A 15,960-nucleotide genomic window follows, 5' to 3' on the forward strand; every position below is an offset into this window, starting at 1 on the left:
TAGCATTTGCCTACATGATTTTCATCGAGAGCTCAGAAATATTCTTCCACATAAAAAGCATCTTCAGAGATGAAGATTTGTCTTTTCCTGATGTGAGAAATTTCACAGTGTATACACCACAAAATCTATTCAAATGTTTCTGCGACAAGGATTTTTCTCTTTCTAATCAGAGGGGTTAAAACTAAAATGTTGGCAAAAAGAAAATGTTACTTCAGAAAAGTGTTAACGAGTTTTGCCTTCTGCATAACTACCATTTATTTTACATTAGCTAGATGTTTATGAAGTACTATAAATATACCATTTTAGCCCAAATAGCCCTATATTCTCATCCAGCTCTGGGATGAATGGAGCTCACAGGTTGGGGCTGTAGCACCAGGGGCAACAAAGGAATGACAGCAGAAGCAAGGACAGATGGCTCCTGACAGCTTGTCTCATATTCATAGATAACATCCTTAGCTGGCTGGGGGTGCTCCTCTCTTGAATGGGAGAAGACAGCTCTTCTAAATTCTGGCTTCACGATGTCCCAATCCTCTCCTATCAGCCCCTGCTTCCCTGTTGTGTCCTTGCCCAGGCAGGGATGCCCTTGGAGGTTCATCTGTGGGTCCCACTCAGACCATGAGGTTAGGCTTCAGGGGGGCCCCCATGCACCCCACAGGGTACCACGGACGAGTGCCAGCCCACCGCTCTCTGAAGCCCATCCTTCCCTGAAGGATGGCTAGGGACACTTCCCTCCGTGACGACATCCCTCCGGAGGCTCCCAGGACCAGGCCAGAGCGCATGGCTGTGGGGCTGCGGAGGTGTTCCCGCCAGACGCTGGGAGGGGCAGCGCAATCGCTATGGCAACCTGGAACACCGCAGCGTGCAGTGCCGGGAGGGGCCGGCGGCAGCTCCGTGCTCCGGGGCCCGCGGGCTCCTCCCTGCCCTTCCTCCCCTGCCCTTCCTCCGGCATCCGGGGCCATCGGAAGATACTGGGTTTCTGGGTCCAGGGATTGGAAACCATGGTGAGTGTGATGCAGCCCCAAGGCAAGACTGTCGTCTCCAAAGTGGATGCACAGGGATCTCTGTTGGGAGACCAGAAGGTTGGAGGCTCTGCATGGCCAGAGCTCAGGAGGGGCTGTTCTCACTGCTGTTTCTGAAGTGGGAAATATGTGCTGTGGTTCCCCTGCATTTCATGTGCCAATTCCCAAAGAGCATGAGCAGGAGGAGGAGGGCTGTGCTGTTGTTCATGAAACAGGGTGTTCTCAAGAAACCGCCTCTGGCCTTAGCGTGTTTCGGGAAGGCGCAAGCCAGAGCTGCTTGGTGTTCTAATGAGGGAATTTATCTTTCTCCCTAGGATACCAATGGCAGGAAGATTTCAACAGGTGTGTACACTCGTGTGCTTTCCTTCTCTGTGTGTAAATGCTTTGATACCCTGGAAGTGCATGGGACAGAGGAGGGGGACACTGAGCAAAGGTGGCAGCCCTGGCTGTTGCAATCCTTGTCTGGAATCTGCAGCTGAGTGCATTGTGTCCTTCCTGAGCTAGAGATGCTTACCTGCCTCTCCCATCAAAGCCATTTGCTTATTGAGGTCCTGTGTTCCTTTCCTGGGATCTTTCCCAAGTCCAAGGAAAAATCTGTTAATTTATTTTATTTCTCCTCCCCTAATCCATAACTGCTTATTTGAAGGCCTCTTGGAGCCCTGATGCAGAAGCAGAGCTTTTGGGGTTTCCCAGGAGCTCTGAGACACTGTGGTGAGAGAGCTCATGCACACCAAATGCTTCTTGTGGCCAGGGAATGACTGAATATGAATCAGCTGGCTCACTTGGTAAAGACATCCCATTGCCGGCTAAGTGAAGCTTAGTGTTTCATTCTCCAAATACTAGTTCAAGTCCTGAAGTTCTCCTTAACGTGGCAAGGAAGGTGTTTGCTGATGAGGCTGGAGATCAAAACTTTATTCTTTGAGAATTTCAAAAGTGCAAGGTTTACTGGGATTGGGAGCTTTTCTGCCTGTGGTTTTTGAGATTGGCAGCTGCAAGAACAGCATCCTGATACTGTTCCTCAAAGAGCTAAGAAAGAGAGAGCACAGGGAGTTAGAAATGTGTAAGAGCACATTTCTAAGAGCAGCCAGGTCAGCCCAGCCGGGGATACTGAGAAGGTTGCCAGAAGGGACAGCAATAGCCTGGGAGAGAGAGGTTAGTTTCTAATGCCCTTGGCAGAGGAAATGTCATGTCTGTAGTGGTGCGTAGGCTTGCTAATGGGCTCTCTGTCAATGAGGACCAGAACGTGGCTGATACAGAAGTGTTATAGTCTGCCCTTAAGGAAGCTTGGGAGTATCTGAACTCTGGCCATGACTCAGTTGCCTTTGGACAGGGACTGATTCCCAACAAAGACACTGTTCCCAGCCACAGTTTGGAGGCATGTTTCTCGAGGGTTTCAAGGGTAGATGTTTCCCAAAGACAGCTATTCCAGTGGGAACTGCAGGGAAGAAGAAGGAGGAAGAGGTCCAGTGTCTTTACAGAAAGCCTCTGCTCTGGGCACTGATTCAAAGCTGATTCTCTAAACACAGAAGGAAGAGGGTCACAGCAAAAAAAACTTGTCTTTGGAGAGTATGAGCCCCGTTGGTCCGATGACCAGCTGACAAAGTGGCAGCTTGGAAGGTATTGCATTCTTTGTACGTCTGTAGCTCCAGTTGCCAGCCCTGCTGCCCCTGCAGTGGGGAGAACAGGGTCCCCTTGTGTGCAGGATCCCCTTGCAGGTGGGTATGTGACTGCTTCTCCTTGCAGAATGCGTGGATCTCAGAACAGTGACAAACTGAAAGAAGACCCTTGGTCCAAACCTTGTCCTTCAGCTAGGCACCGCCTCACGAGTGAGGCCAGGACGAGTAAAGATGACGGGCTGACATTGGAAGATGAGGAGCTTCTGGATTTGGAGCGACGGCTTCCCATGAAGTCCAGCCCTGCCACAAACAAGAAGCACATTCCTGCCAGCCAACTCCCAGACAAAGAGGACGCAACAGCTAAAGCTGACCCACTGAAGGATGAGGAGGAGGACTGGCTGAGTGCTGCCTTGGCTCGCAAGAAAGCTCAAGCACAGACCAAAGCTCAGGAGAGAAAGGCCCAGCCTTTGGAGGTCCGAGGCAAAGGGCTGGATCGCCATTCGCCCGTCAGGTAAAGGCATAGTCAATGGCTCCAGGTCTCCCATCTGCTCCACTTGTAGCTGCTCCAGGAGGACTCAGAAATCTTCAGTTTAGATACAGGAAATTAATAAATAAGCACTGTCCTTTTTCAGGCTGGGGTTATAAAGAAGGGCTTTCTGCCATTGTCCCATCACAGCTCTGAGCTCTTCTACTATTTGCACATGTGGCTCTAGATTCCATGGATCTAGTGTCAATGGATCAGCACACTCACGAGCTTCCCCATCCTCCTTGTTCCTGCCTCCATTCCCCTTCATTCCTGCCAGTTGCAGGCAAAGCACTTCTTGTGGTTGAATTCACATGGACACAGGTTCAGACTCACGCCATCCAAATGGGACTCAGCAGTGAATTGCAGACAAAGTGCTGTGTGTTGTGGGCAAAGGTATATTAGCTGGGCCTGCTGCTGCCCAGGGGCAGGAGATGGATACGGCAACAAGGAATGCCACTTATGGAGGTTTTGAGGTGTCTGTGCTCCCTCTGAAGCAAAAAAGCTGAATCCTGCCACAGTCAAGTGGGACAGGCTGTCAGCCATCAGGCAGGAGTGGGTTTTGGGGGTAAAGGTCTCATCTTTCATCCCCTCCTTCGCTCTTTCCCATTGGATGCTTTTCACTTGAAGCCAGACAGCTGCCTTCACAGGAGTACCACAGCAGGCAGCTGTGCCCAAACACAAGGCAGCCAGCACCAACGACTCAAGGTAAGGCGTCCTTCACCTTGCAGGCATCCTTAATGGGAGAGGTGTCCTGCAGAAAGCAGCTACATATGTGAGATGGGGAATGGGGAGAGTAGGTAGCTTCCAGTGATCCCTTTGAAATGGAACTTGCATAAGTGAGAGGGAAGGCAGCTTGGAAGTATCATCAGGCTCTTGTCTATTTGATCCCAGGGGGACAGCCAAGCTTTAAACTGAAAGAAATGCCAGCTAAGTGAATGCCTCTGCACCTCTCCCTGAACTGTGAGGCCGCTGAGCATTTCTCGTGTCTCTGTGCCCATGCAGGCAGCCAGACCATCGGCTGAGCGCTGTGAGAGAATCCTCAGCAAAGCCATCGGTATCTGCAAAAACAGATCCCTTCCAAGAGGCAAGACCCCCAGGTGTGTGTCATGTGATTGTACAATTTGGGCAGCCAGAGGCAGAGAGGCTCCCCCTGCACTGTAGAAAAACCCCAATAAGATCCATGAGCCACAGCAACACCCCAACCATGGGAATGCTGTCTGGGTTGTGATCAGCCATCCCTGAAGCAAGCTGCCTAGCTGCAGGATCAGAGTATTCCCATTTTGTGATGGGGTGGGGATATGGTGCTGGGGTGCATTGAGCTCACGAGGGGCCCATCAGGACAGAGGAGATTACCCTTTGGAGACACTAAGTCAGGAAAATGCCCGTGGCCATCATCCTAATCACTTCCTGTCTGGTTTGCAGATGATCCTGTTAAACCTGCCAGAGCTTTCCAGCCGTCTGCAGGCAGCACTTTGAGAGGCCAGTGCCCCTGCTCACAGGCCAGCAAGAAGTGAGTGTCTTTCAGACATGGCATCTCACTCTTGGGGATCTCTCTGTGCTCCCCAAGTTCTTCTCATCTGCCTTTCCTTGGCTTCTCCACCTCATTCCCTGCCCCAACACCAGCTGTCTAGGAAGACAGGTAACCTGCAGTGCCTTTGGGAACTAGTGGCCCAGAGCCTGAAGCTTTCCAGCGAGAGCTGGGTGGCCCTGAGCTCTGTACATCTGTGAATATCCCCTGTAAAACAGGTGCTTGCTAAGTAGAGCAATCTCAACGCTGCTCTATTTTATCCCAGGGCTATTTTCTCTTCATTTTTCTGTGTTGTACAATGTGGCTTCTGTGCTGTGCCTTTTTAGTCCCCTCCACCTGCCCCTGCCTGGTCTGCCTGTCCTCAAAGTGTCCTTGCTGAGCTCATGTGTGGTGCTGCTAACCCCTGGACTTATGTCACAGGTCTGTCCTAAAGACTGACTTCTTCAGCAAACTCTTTGAGGAGGGCATTGAATTTTTAGAGGTGAGGCCGAATTTCCCAAGACAGCCTGAGTGTCCCAAGGGCTGGGGCTGAGGTAGACCAAGGTTTCTCCTGGTCTCACCTCATTCAACTCAGCAATGCGGGCCAGGGATGAGCTGTAAAGCTGTTTCTAGACAACAGAGGGGGAATTAGAGCTTTAACAGCTACGGCAGCTTTTGCTTGGTCTTGGAAGCCTCCATTTCTCATTCAGTTGGGTCTCCTTACCCTGCCCTGGTGGCAGGATGCACTGTCACCCAGAGCACTCAGTCTTCCCCTTGAGCCTGGCCCTGGAGAAGACAGACCAGCCTGCCTACGCCTGAGATAGGAGCTGCTCCTGGAGAGAAGGGATGCAGATCAGCACTGGGGTTGCATGGGAGAGAAGGGTAGAGAAGGGGCTGCAGTAGGCTGAGTGTTTCAGGGTGAAGAGGAAATGTGCTTTACCTCCCTGAAAGCGTCCCTGAATCCCCACAGTTTGCCGCAGCTGACACACATCTCCAGGATTCAAAAGGCTGTTTCGCAGCACTCTTTCAACTCCAGACCCTTGTGTCACAGCTGGAGAGACAGGTGAGCCTATTGCCTCTTGGCTGGGGAACCATGGGTGACCAAGGAAGAGCAGAAGGGACCATTTCTGCTCCAAATAGTGTCAGGACGACAGGGCAGAGAGAAGAAACCTTGCTGTCCAGAGACACCTATGTCTTCTAAGTGCTGCTTTAGGAACTCTATCCCTAGGGTGGCACAAGGACCTTCTTTGTGCGTTTCTGGCAGGTCCGCACCATGGAAGTGCACCAGACACAGCAAGAGCACTTACTGGATTTTCTCCATCAGTGGCACCAGGAGGACCTGGGTCCCATCACACATGGCCACAGGTAGCAGCCACTACTCCTGCCACACACAGCCTGCGCTCCCCTCCACTGTCAGCTCCTTTCCTCCAGCCCTGTCCATCTCCCCTGGGGTGAGAATGCTGGGGAACTTCCCAGTCCATCCCCGAAAGGGGGCACAGAGCCACATCAGTGTGGGCCTGGTGGTTGCAGAGAGCAGCTCCATGGGTGAGCCAAGGTGGGGACCAGCAGTGGCTGACAAGAAGAAGGGGCCAATCCCACTGCCAACATGTCCCCATTGTGTTGCCTATGCCAGGAAAGCAACACTTTTTCCTTGCTGTGATCTCTTGGGGAGGAGCCAGAAGAATGTGGTAGAGAACAAAGACAGGCAGCAGGAGGACAGGTTGCACCTGGAGAGGGAACAGCCGACAGCTCAGTTCCCGTTGAAGAGCCAGGACACAGCCCCAGCACAGCAGAATCCCAAGTGCCAGGAGCAGGACAGGCTGCTCAAGGGTATGTTTTGTTGACGTGGGATTCATTCCAATAGGACCTAAAGGTATAATCTCTGGAACATTACACAAGCACAGTGTAGACCACACCTCTCGTAATGACTTGACTGGAGAGTCAGTCCAGCTGTCACCAAAATTGGTAGAATAAACTCCTTAACACCAATTTAGCATTAAGAAGCAGGCATTCTTTATTCAGCGCTGGACGTGCATGGGATATGTCCACCTATCACGCATACCAAGTAAGAAAAACTCTTTATATACTATATTTTACTTGCATACTCATTGGTTTTCCCAGAAGAAACACATATTTGATAATAATTTCCCCAAATCAAATAATGTATTTTCCCTCCCACTGGTGCACGTGTCCTCCTGTCTTAGGGGTCCCTTGGGTGGTCTTTTGTGGTCACCAACCCCAAAGTTGTTGCTGAGCGCTCGATGAAATTGGTGTTACTTCCCAAATACAGAGACGAGTTGGTATAACCAGTCCAGTTCTTTGTTTTTGAGACACTTGGTCAACTGAGTGTCCTTTCTTGTTCCTCCTCTTGGTTATGTTTAACATGATTTTTGAGAATAAGCACTGTGTTTTCCATTAGTTAAGCAAATATTTCTTAATCTGGTTACACAGTTGAGGCTGGCAAAGCCTTGCTTGCCTTGGTCACTCAACATCTCAGGGCCTACCCTAGATAAAATACAGTCCTGGGGATGTGCAGAAGACACAAAAAAGCAGTTTTCCCATTAATATTGTGTGGATGTACTGAGGATATCCCAGCTCCTGCTGCTTATGGCCCTGCTGCTGCCTCTTCCCAGAGCTCCAGGACTGGCAGTCACAGCAGCAGAGGGACATGAAGGAGGAGCAGAAGCAATTCCAGGAGATGATTGGTAAACTGGAGGCCAGGGTGAGGGAGCAGACTCAGCTGCTGGAGCAGGTGAGTCCTACCTGCATCCACTGCCAAGGTCAGCCCTCCCATGTGGGTATGGAGCATATCTTGCCCACTGGAGGTCCCTGGCCTGAGGCCTGGGAGTGGCACATGCCTCTCGTCTGTGTCCAAACCCAGGAGCGCTGGAAGACTATGGTAGAAAAAGACAGAGCAGAATCACTGCAGCGCTCACTGGAGGAGCAGCAAAAATTCATGATGCAGCAGCTCTCCACAGCACGAGAAGAGATGGAGAAGGCAAAGGTGAGGCCAGGCAAACACCTCCAAGTGTTTTTCCCATGGGTCATCAGCCTGTGCAGTGCTGCACTGCAGCGTGAGGTGGAGGACAAAGCTGGGGGTTGGGCTGCAGCCTCCTTCACTTGCCCTCAAACTTCTTCTTCCCACACCTGGCAGCATGGGGAATCGCAATCTGATTGACCCTCTAGCACAGAAATGCCAGAGGCTTCTGTGTGCTTGAATTGTGCACACTGATTTTGAGGAGCCCAGAGCCAGAGCCCTCCTTGCATAATTCTGGCCAAACACAATGGGCTGGAATCTGCCTTTCGAAGTTGTGTGTGGTTTAGAGGCAGCAGTGGGTTAAAAGGGATGTGGCTTTTAAGGATGTTGGGACTTACGGCTTCATCTCTCCCCGTCTTGCCATGCTCTCCCCGTCTTGCCATGCTCTCCAGAAAACGTGGCTGGAGGAGAAGATTTTGTTGCTGCAGAAGTGCTCAGAGCGAGGCAAGCGGACAGCTGAGTGGGCTGCATTCCACAATCAAGAGCGGCTGATAGAGGTGTGTCTGGAGCACAATATGGCACAATACCAGAAAATGGACTTGGCCATGATGATATTGACCAAGGTACCAGAGCAGAGCTCATTCCTGTAGCCTCCAGCACCACCTGGGAGGCTCCTGCTCAAAGGATGTGTCCTGCTCACAGGGGAGACAATCAGTGCTGCCTCCAGCTGTAAAGTCAGAGATATCACTAAGGGTGGTGAGAACCAGGCTGTTCCAGGCACAGCATCTACCAGCGTGTCTGGACGTCAACAAAAGCATCAGTTACTTCTGTCTCTCTCCTGTGCCTGTGAGGAGTTTGGCAGTCAGAGCAAAAGCAGCTGTGTCTGTTTTAATTCAGCAGAGAGGAAATGTCCCTATTCCACAGGGATGCGTCCACAGTCACTTCTGCTTCTGCCTCAGGTTGTGCAGAGGGAATGTGGGGTACAGACAGTGCAGCAGAACTCCTTTTTTAAGGGCTACTGAGGTGAAAAATAGCCATTCAGGATGAAACTTTCCACTGCTGACAAACTGCTGAGCCATGAGCACACTTTAGGTTGTCCTAATGTAGTGATGAGCCCTGGCCACCAAGGGTGGATGAAAGAGGGCACTGCTCAAGTACCTGGTGGTGTTACTTTGACCCTCAAACTGGCCTGCAGGAGAAGTTCAGAAAGGGCAGATCTCACTCATCTACTTGGAAGACAAGAGACAGTGTCCAGAATAGGACAGGTAAAGCTTTGGATTCGCCTGTGCCCATCCTAGGAGCAGGCAGACCTGAAGTTACAGGGCCAAAATCTGAGAGCCAAGCAGGAGCAGCTGGAGAGGTACAAGGAGCAGCTTCAGAGGGACAAGAAGCAGATGGAGAGGGACAAGGAGAAGCTGGAAAAGTCCTGGCAGGAGCTTCGCCTGAAGAAGGAGAAGGTGGAGAGAGCCAAACAGCACATCCAGCAGAGGGAGAAGGAGCTTAAAAGCATGACTGAGGTAAGCATAGCATTTGTGCTGCAATTCACAGCTGTACAGAAGCCGGGAGCAAGGCTGGGGCTTCACACTCCTCACGAAGTCATGAATCCTAATCCTGAGCTGGGAATATGTGCAAACGGGTCTTTCCCCTGGGCAGTGGCAGTCTCTGTTCCCAGTCTGCCCAGCTACTCTGCCTTGCAGCACTCATGCCGGAAGTATGAGGAAGGGGAGCGAGCCCTGTGGGAGGCACGCTGGATAGAGTCTGAACACCAGGACAGGCTCAGGACTGTGCAGAGACAGATGGAGCAGCTGAGGCAGCATCGAGAGCTTCTGCACCAGGCAAATACCCCCTACTTTCCATTCTCAGCCTGCAGCTAGGGGCCTGAACCTTTGCCAACAGCTTCCCTTTCTCCTGGGCATGGGGCAGGATCGGCTGAGCATGGCTCAGCAGAGGAGGCAGCTTGAACAACTGCGCAATGAGGTCTCACGTGAGAACCAGAAGATGCTGCTGACTGAAGACCAGGGCTTCTGTGCCCCTAAGGATGGTGTCTCCTGCACACAGTGTAAGACTTCTTGTGTGCTGCTGATGGGAAGGGATGTGTGGGAAGCAGATGTGTTTGTATTCTACTTCTCAAAAGAGATGTTTCCTGGGGGCTGCTTTATACCTGTGTATAAAACTAGCTGTGAGTTTGCCTCCTCATCTTGTGCAGGAGCTCATCTAAGCTCTCTGAGCCAGGCCAGTGCTCTGAGGGTGTAGGAAAGGAGAAGCTGGTGGGTTAAAGCCCATTGGCACTGAAGTCTGGGGAGGGCTCTGCTGCCCACACACATGGGCAGCAAAAAAAAGGGGTTGCTCTGTTGTCACCATCTGCAATCCCTCCAACAGCAATGGCATTACCCAGTCAGGCATCTTTTGCAGGCAGGATGCACCCTCAGCACTGTCTGTGGGGAAGCAGGGACAATACAGCCAGTTCCATTGCATTCAGTGCTATGCTACAGATGCTGAAACACAAAGCCCAGATGGTGAGGTGGTGGGATGTGGGGGCTGGAATGCACTTAGAAACAGCTGGTGGGAGCAGGGCTGGGTGAAGTGTGACTTGAGCCTGATATACACAGGGTGGGATGTTTCCTAAAGTCATTCTGGAGCTGTTGGGATGGGCAGGCTTACAGTAGATGTGGGCAGCTAGAGGAGTGATAAGCGAAACAAGGAGAGATGGCTCCTCACAGCTTGTCTTACATTCACGAATAATTCATCCTTAACTGGTTGGGTTTGTCCCTCTCCTAACCCATACCTGGGTGGTATGGCAATCAGTCAGCTCTGCCTGACTCTGGCTTTGTGATGTCCCAATCCTCTCCTATCAGCCCCTGCTGCCCTGTTGTGTCCTTGCCCAGGCAGGGATACTCTTGGAGGTTCATCTGTGGGTCCCACTCAGACCATGAGATTCTTCAGGGCGCCCCCATGCACCCCACAGGGTACCACAGATGAGTGCCAGCCCGCTGCTCCCTGCATCAGGGACAGTTTGGGACACTTCCCTCAGTCACAAGCACCATCCTGGACAGTGCCCCTGTTTGTGTCATTCTCTCATACCTATCCCCTCCCTCTATCCCTCTCTTCTCAGGACCATGATTTCTTGGAAGATGAGCGCATCTTCCTTGATTCCTTGAAGAAAGCGCCCCGTCCATGACATCACCCCCATGCACTGCCGGGGGAGCTGCCATCCCCACACACTAACAAGGGATGATGTGCCCTCCAATAAAGGAAATAAAATAAAAATAAATACTTTCGGTTCTCAGCTTCTCTTTCCAAACACTTTCAGAGAGCTCCATAATTCACTGTTAATCACTCAATATTGTACAGATGGACCTGGAAAAGCTGGAAAAGTCACCCATGGGAACATCACGAGGTTTAACACGGCCAAGTGCTGATGCTGCACCTGGGTCTGGGCAACCCCTGGTGCCACCTGTCCATCCCGCTATGAAAAGGGGGAGTTGGGAAGGACTCTTTTTAATAGATTTCTCAGACAAAAAACTAAAGCACAAACGCAGCAATATTATATCTGAGAATTGTTTATTGATAAAGAAGGGTAACTGTTCCTACCAAAAGGGGCAGACAAAGGAACAAAGAGGGAAAAAGAGAGACAAGAGGGCGAAGGAGAATACTGGACAGATCGTTACCGCTGCAGCCCGGGCGCCCCGTTGGTGAGTTTGGCAGATGGAGTGAGTGTGAGCGCTGCGAGCTGCGAGGTGTCTGTGTGGCTCCCGTGGCGGCTGGGCGCGATTTCCAAACAGCAGCAGCTGCGTGTTCCTCTCGTAGGCGAATAGAACAGGAACAGGAAGAGAACAGGAATAGGCTGCCGTGGCTCCGGGCACAGCCGGGGAGCAGCTGCGGCTGGCACGGCGCGGTGGCTGCGGCTGTGTGCAGGTAGTGCAGGGGCGGCAGCTCCGTGGAGCAAACAGCAGAGCACGATGGTGTCGCGGCCACGGAGCTGCCTCGGGGAAGCGGCGCAGCAGGGCAGGGCAGGGCAGGGCAGGGAAGGAGCCAGGGGAGAAGCAGCAGCGCAGGGAGAAAGAGGCGAGGGAGAGAAGGGAGCCGAGCTGACCCTCCAGGCGAGCCCCGCTCCCTCCAAGGAACCCAAAGCAAATGGCGGCGGATGTGTGGCAGTTCAGTAGCTCGTGTGCGCTAGGTCTCCTCCACAGCCCGATTTTCCGCGCATTCTTTCCCGGCCATCCGGGGATTTGCCCCACAGGCAGGGAGGGATCGCTTGCAGCGCAGTCGTGGAGGGAAGCTCACTGTGCCCTGATCGGCTGTCAGGCGAAGTCTGCCGGGGGACAGAGCTCCCAACACGTATCCTGCCTCTAAAGTAATTTGTCACTGGAAGAGCGTTTAGCTAGGCAGATGTCAGAGTCCAGTACTCTCTTACTAGATCCCATTAGATATTCCACATGTGGAAAGTGTCATCACTAATACAATTTTACTGATTTGAAGATACTTGATATTACATGGGATTTCTGATTTTACAGAATGGTACAAAAAACCCACGATAAAACCATGAAATACTGTTAGCAAATATAGCAATTGTAAGGCACAGTTGAGATACCATACCAGTGTGACTCCCATTACCCTTCCCTGTTGGCTACTCACCATCACAACTCTGAGTGACTTCATTCTCAGGGAAGGCATGCCAGCTGAAAGAATGGTTGAAACCAGTTGAAGCCCATTGCTTTCTTTAAAATTCTTTTTTAGTCTTCTGGATTTTATGCTCTGTCACATATTTGACTGTTTGGCTCAGTCACATATTCACTCCTCATATGCTGGGCTGGCTAATTAGGGAGACATTTATGCTCATAATGAACTCAGTGAGAATAATTTACACCACTGATCCCCTCAACTGTCGTAGAGATAGTTGATGTCACACAGGACATCTGACTTATTGGAGTGGTAAAAAAAATAAATCGCAAAACACAATACAGTTACAAGGTACACAAAAGCTTTTACCTGAAAAAAGGTCACTTTTTGGTCCCTTTTCTTTTGAGAGAAAATGAGGGGGGTTCGTTTGTTTCTGGGTTTTGGGTTTTTTTGTCACAGCTGTGTTGCCACACCCTGCATTTCCCCTTGAGCTCAAAGAGCATCTCCCTTTAAGCTTTAAAAGATTTGAAGATTTTGTTTTGTTTAAGCACCAACCCAAACAATTTGTTTAGCATCTGCTCAGAATGAGTCCCTCCTCTTCTCTCCACAGCTTTGCCAATATTTTGAGCTGGCTCTGTAATGTGCCATGGCAATGCCTGCATGCCTTGATCCTAGACTTTCTTTTTAAATCCTTGAGGAAAAATGGGAAAAAAAATGCCTGTGTTGTGACCTGAAGAATTTGTGTTCTCTTTAGTGTGTTGAAGAAAACTGCCTTGGATTTTAAAATGGAATGAAAAGGATTTTAATTAGTTAGAGGCGTATCCACTCCAAAGCTGGCTTGTTGAGCTCAAGTCAGTTCTGACAACGGCGGGCACAAGGATGTGGTGAGCAACACGACTCACTCCCAGGCTTGTGAGGAAAAACTATTTATTAATTAACAACCAAAGACCCGAAGTATTGAGATAAGCTCACTACTTCTTGCGACGAGCCAGACCTGAAAACAGCGAGCTTGATGCTGGGCACTCTCCCTTGCAAATCTGAAAGGGCAGAGGACCAGGTGCAAAGCACCGGGTCACTTTACATCCTCACTTATTACACCCCATTGGTCCATTTCGGATCCTTTGTCTCATTGGCTCGTTTGTCCAAACATGATTGGCTCATTTTCTATGGTGCGTTCCTGTCCAGTCGTTGTCTAGATGTCTCTCGTGGTTGGTTGTTGTCCAGTCTTGAGGTTGTCCGCGTTCTTGAGGACATCACCCTTTTCTGTTGGGATATTCTAGAAACATCTTCTTTTATATGGCTGCTTTCATGCATATTCATGAAATGAATGTGTTTAACTGTTTCACTTAGTACAGCATCTTGCTGCCTAGTAACTAATATAAGTAATATAAAGAATATGAATTGGCTTAACTTTATAATTTAAGCTTATAAACTCATTAACATATATTTACCTCATAAACATAATTAATGTTATTGAACTTAAACTCATTTGTAACAGTTGAGCTCAAGTCAGTTCTAGTTACAGAATTCTGCAAAAGGGAGTGATGTCTAGTTATAGTTGTCCTTAAATGTCAGTGTCCCGTATGTCAGAGTGCAAAGTGCAGCCTACAACAGCCTTTACAGAAATACAGAAGGGATCCTGAATTCTGGCAGGACTTTGGATGAATGGATGTCAGGGACAATCAGAGAAAAAACTTGTAACTGGCTGGAAAGGCCAAAGGAAGAAGTGAACTCCAGAGCTGGGAGCATGTGGAGGAAGAGATGTCTCATACAGTCGTAACCTCAAACTCTGCCTGAGAGTTTCTTGCTTCCCAAATAATACGTACTCAGCTCTAGCTTGTACATCAGGAATGTTTGTTGGACAAACACGTAATTAAATAACAGCATGTCCTTCCTCCTTTCCCTTTCTGATATTTCTGGACTGTTATTTATTTGAGACATTCTTGCTGGGCCAAGAGGTAGCAAAGTTGAAATCCAGAAAATAAAAAAGCTGTTCCTCTCATCCCAGCTTCTTCATGTATCATTCAAATCTTCATTGTCTTTCTGAAGACAGACACTAGACAACAGAATGGCAGAGCTAGGGTGTGGCCCTTTGTGACAGTGGCCCATTGTGATGCAGTGCCCACATCAGAAACAGAGGCCATTGTGACATAGGGCCCTGTCCTGATAATGAGGGTTTTTAGGGAGCAGAGAGCCCTGGGATTCCCAGTCCTAGGAGAGCACTTCTCACAGGAGGTAGCAAATCTCCAGGACATTATCGACAGGTCTGCGCCAGAAGACGCCAAAGACAATCAAAGAGGAGAAGCAGCCGGCAGCACTGCCGGAACAGGCAAGTGACATGTCTGCATCAGCTTCCCTGAGCAGGGATGCAGGTGCAGGGACAGGCCACCAGCAACAAGGGGAACAGCAGGACCCAGGGCTGACAGTGCGCATTGAGTGCTACCAAAGCACTTCGTGGCTGTCGGGGCACAGGTCTGTTTTGAAGGAGGTCATCGTGTCCTTCAAGAGGAGGCCTACAGAGGAGCCGGGCAGGAGCTTCGAGCCCACGGCTCCCTGGAAGCCACCCTTCCCCAGCAGCAGGATGGCCTGCAGGGCAGAGAGCCACGGAGCCAAGGACAGGGTTCCCCCCTAAGGTGCTCTGGGGGACTCCATAAAGCACCTGGTCAGGTGAGTGCCCAGGCCAGAATGGGACGGCCTGAGCCAGGACGGGAGAGGGCCACAAGCCTCCCATGGACAATTGGCTACACTGCACCACAGCAGCCACAGGTGACACATAGGAGGTTCACTGAGGGCAACATAAACAATACAGTGATACTGGAGCAGCTTGGAGCCCAAGCTCCAACCAGCAAGCCAGTGGCCTTGACTAAGGAGCAAGAGTGCGAAGGCACCATTGGTCGAGAGCTGTGTGAGAAAGAGCACTGGGAAGATACCCATGATGCTGAGTTCTCTGAGGAGGAGGAATGTGAGGAAGAGCAGTAGGAAGATGCTCTTGATGTTGAGCTGTGTGAAGAAGAGCAGTGGGAAGATGGCCTTGATTCTGAGCTGTCTGAGGAGGAGGAATGGGAAGACACAACAGACACAGAGCTGTCCCAAGAGACAGATGATGTTGGGTCATCTCCTGTCAATTACCAGGTCAATGCCATGGACCTGGAGGACAGCCCTGGTCCCAAGGAAGGTCCCAGCTGCCCCACAGATGAAGGAACAATAGCAAGTGCCACACAGGAAGGATCTCAGGACAAGAAACATCCATTGGATGAAGACATGGAAGTAGAAGATAGCACAGCCATTGTCATCCTAGCAGCTCAGGAAGAGCCCTCTCTGGTGGGGGAGCAGGCAGCAGCTCACCCAGATCCAGGCCAGGCCCACTCCTACACAATCCCTTTCTCTATATTCCTGGATGCCCTGTTTGAAGGGAACCAGATGTGGCACACGAAGGCGATGAATGTTTTAAAGTCCTTAATTGCTGCCCAAGGCAAAGGAGAACAAAAGAGGCAGCACCCAACAGGCTGCAAACAGGCTCTGCCAGAGGCAGCCCAGTCTGCCAGGGCTGATGGCCTGGGCAAGGACCAACCTGTGAAACATGGTCCTGGCCAGCAGCTGGAAGAAGGAGAGCCGGACATGGAACTGAGCGTGAAGGAAGCAACAGAAGCAGGAACACCTGCAGGACCTGCCGTCAGATCTCCTTCGCCCACAGT

At 50.7% G+C, this 15,960-nt stretch overlaps 1 protein-coding gene across 1 annotated transcript; it reads left to right on the plus strand.

Annotated features, from left to right (window-relative positions):
* Positions 1-836: 836 nt before the first annotated feature.
* Positions 837-10,931, plus strand: LOC146424363 (fas-binding factor 1 homolog). Its single transcript, XM_085042772.1, has 18 exons — positions 837-1,001; positions 1,334-1,361; positions 2,546-2,636; positions 2,763-3,146; positions 4,164-4,258; positions 4,584-4,671; positions 5,110-5,170; positions 5,639-5,731; positions 5,933-6,033; positions 6,302-6,498; positions 7,302-7,420; positions 7,550-7,672; positions 8,098-8,202; positions 8,944-9,162; positions 9,343-9,480; positions 9,569-9,704; positions 10,025-10,161; positions 10,758-10,931. The coding sequence occupies exons 1-18, from the start codon at positions 837-839 to the stop codon at positions 10,821-10,823; spliced, it is 2,346 nt and encodes a 781-aa protein (XP_084898898.1). The 3' UTR covers positions 10,824-10,931.
* The last annotated feature ends 5,029 nt before the right edge of the window (positions 10,932-15,960 follow it).

The sequence above is a fragment of the Lichenostomus cassidix genome, chromosome Z, assembly GCF_008360975.1.
Source record: "Lichenostomus cassidix isolate B80296 chromosome Z, HeHo_3.0, whole genome shotgun sequence".
Lineage (NCBI taxonomy): Eukaryota > Metazoa > Chordata > Aves > Passeriformes > Meliphagidae > Lichenostomus > Lichenostomus cassidix.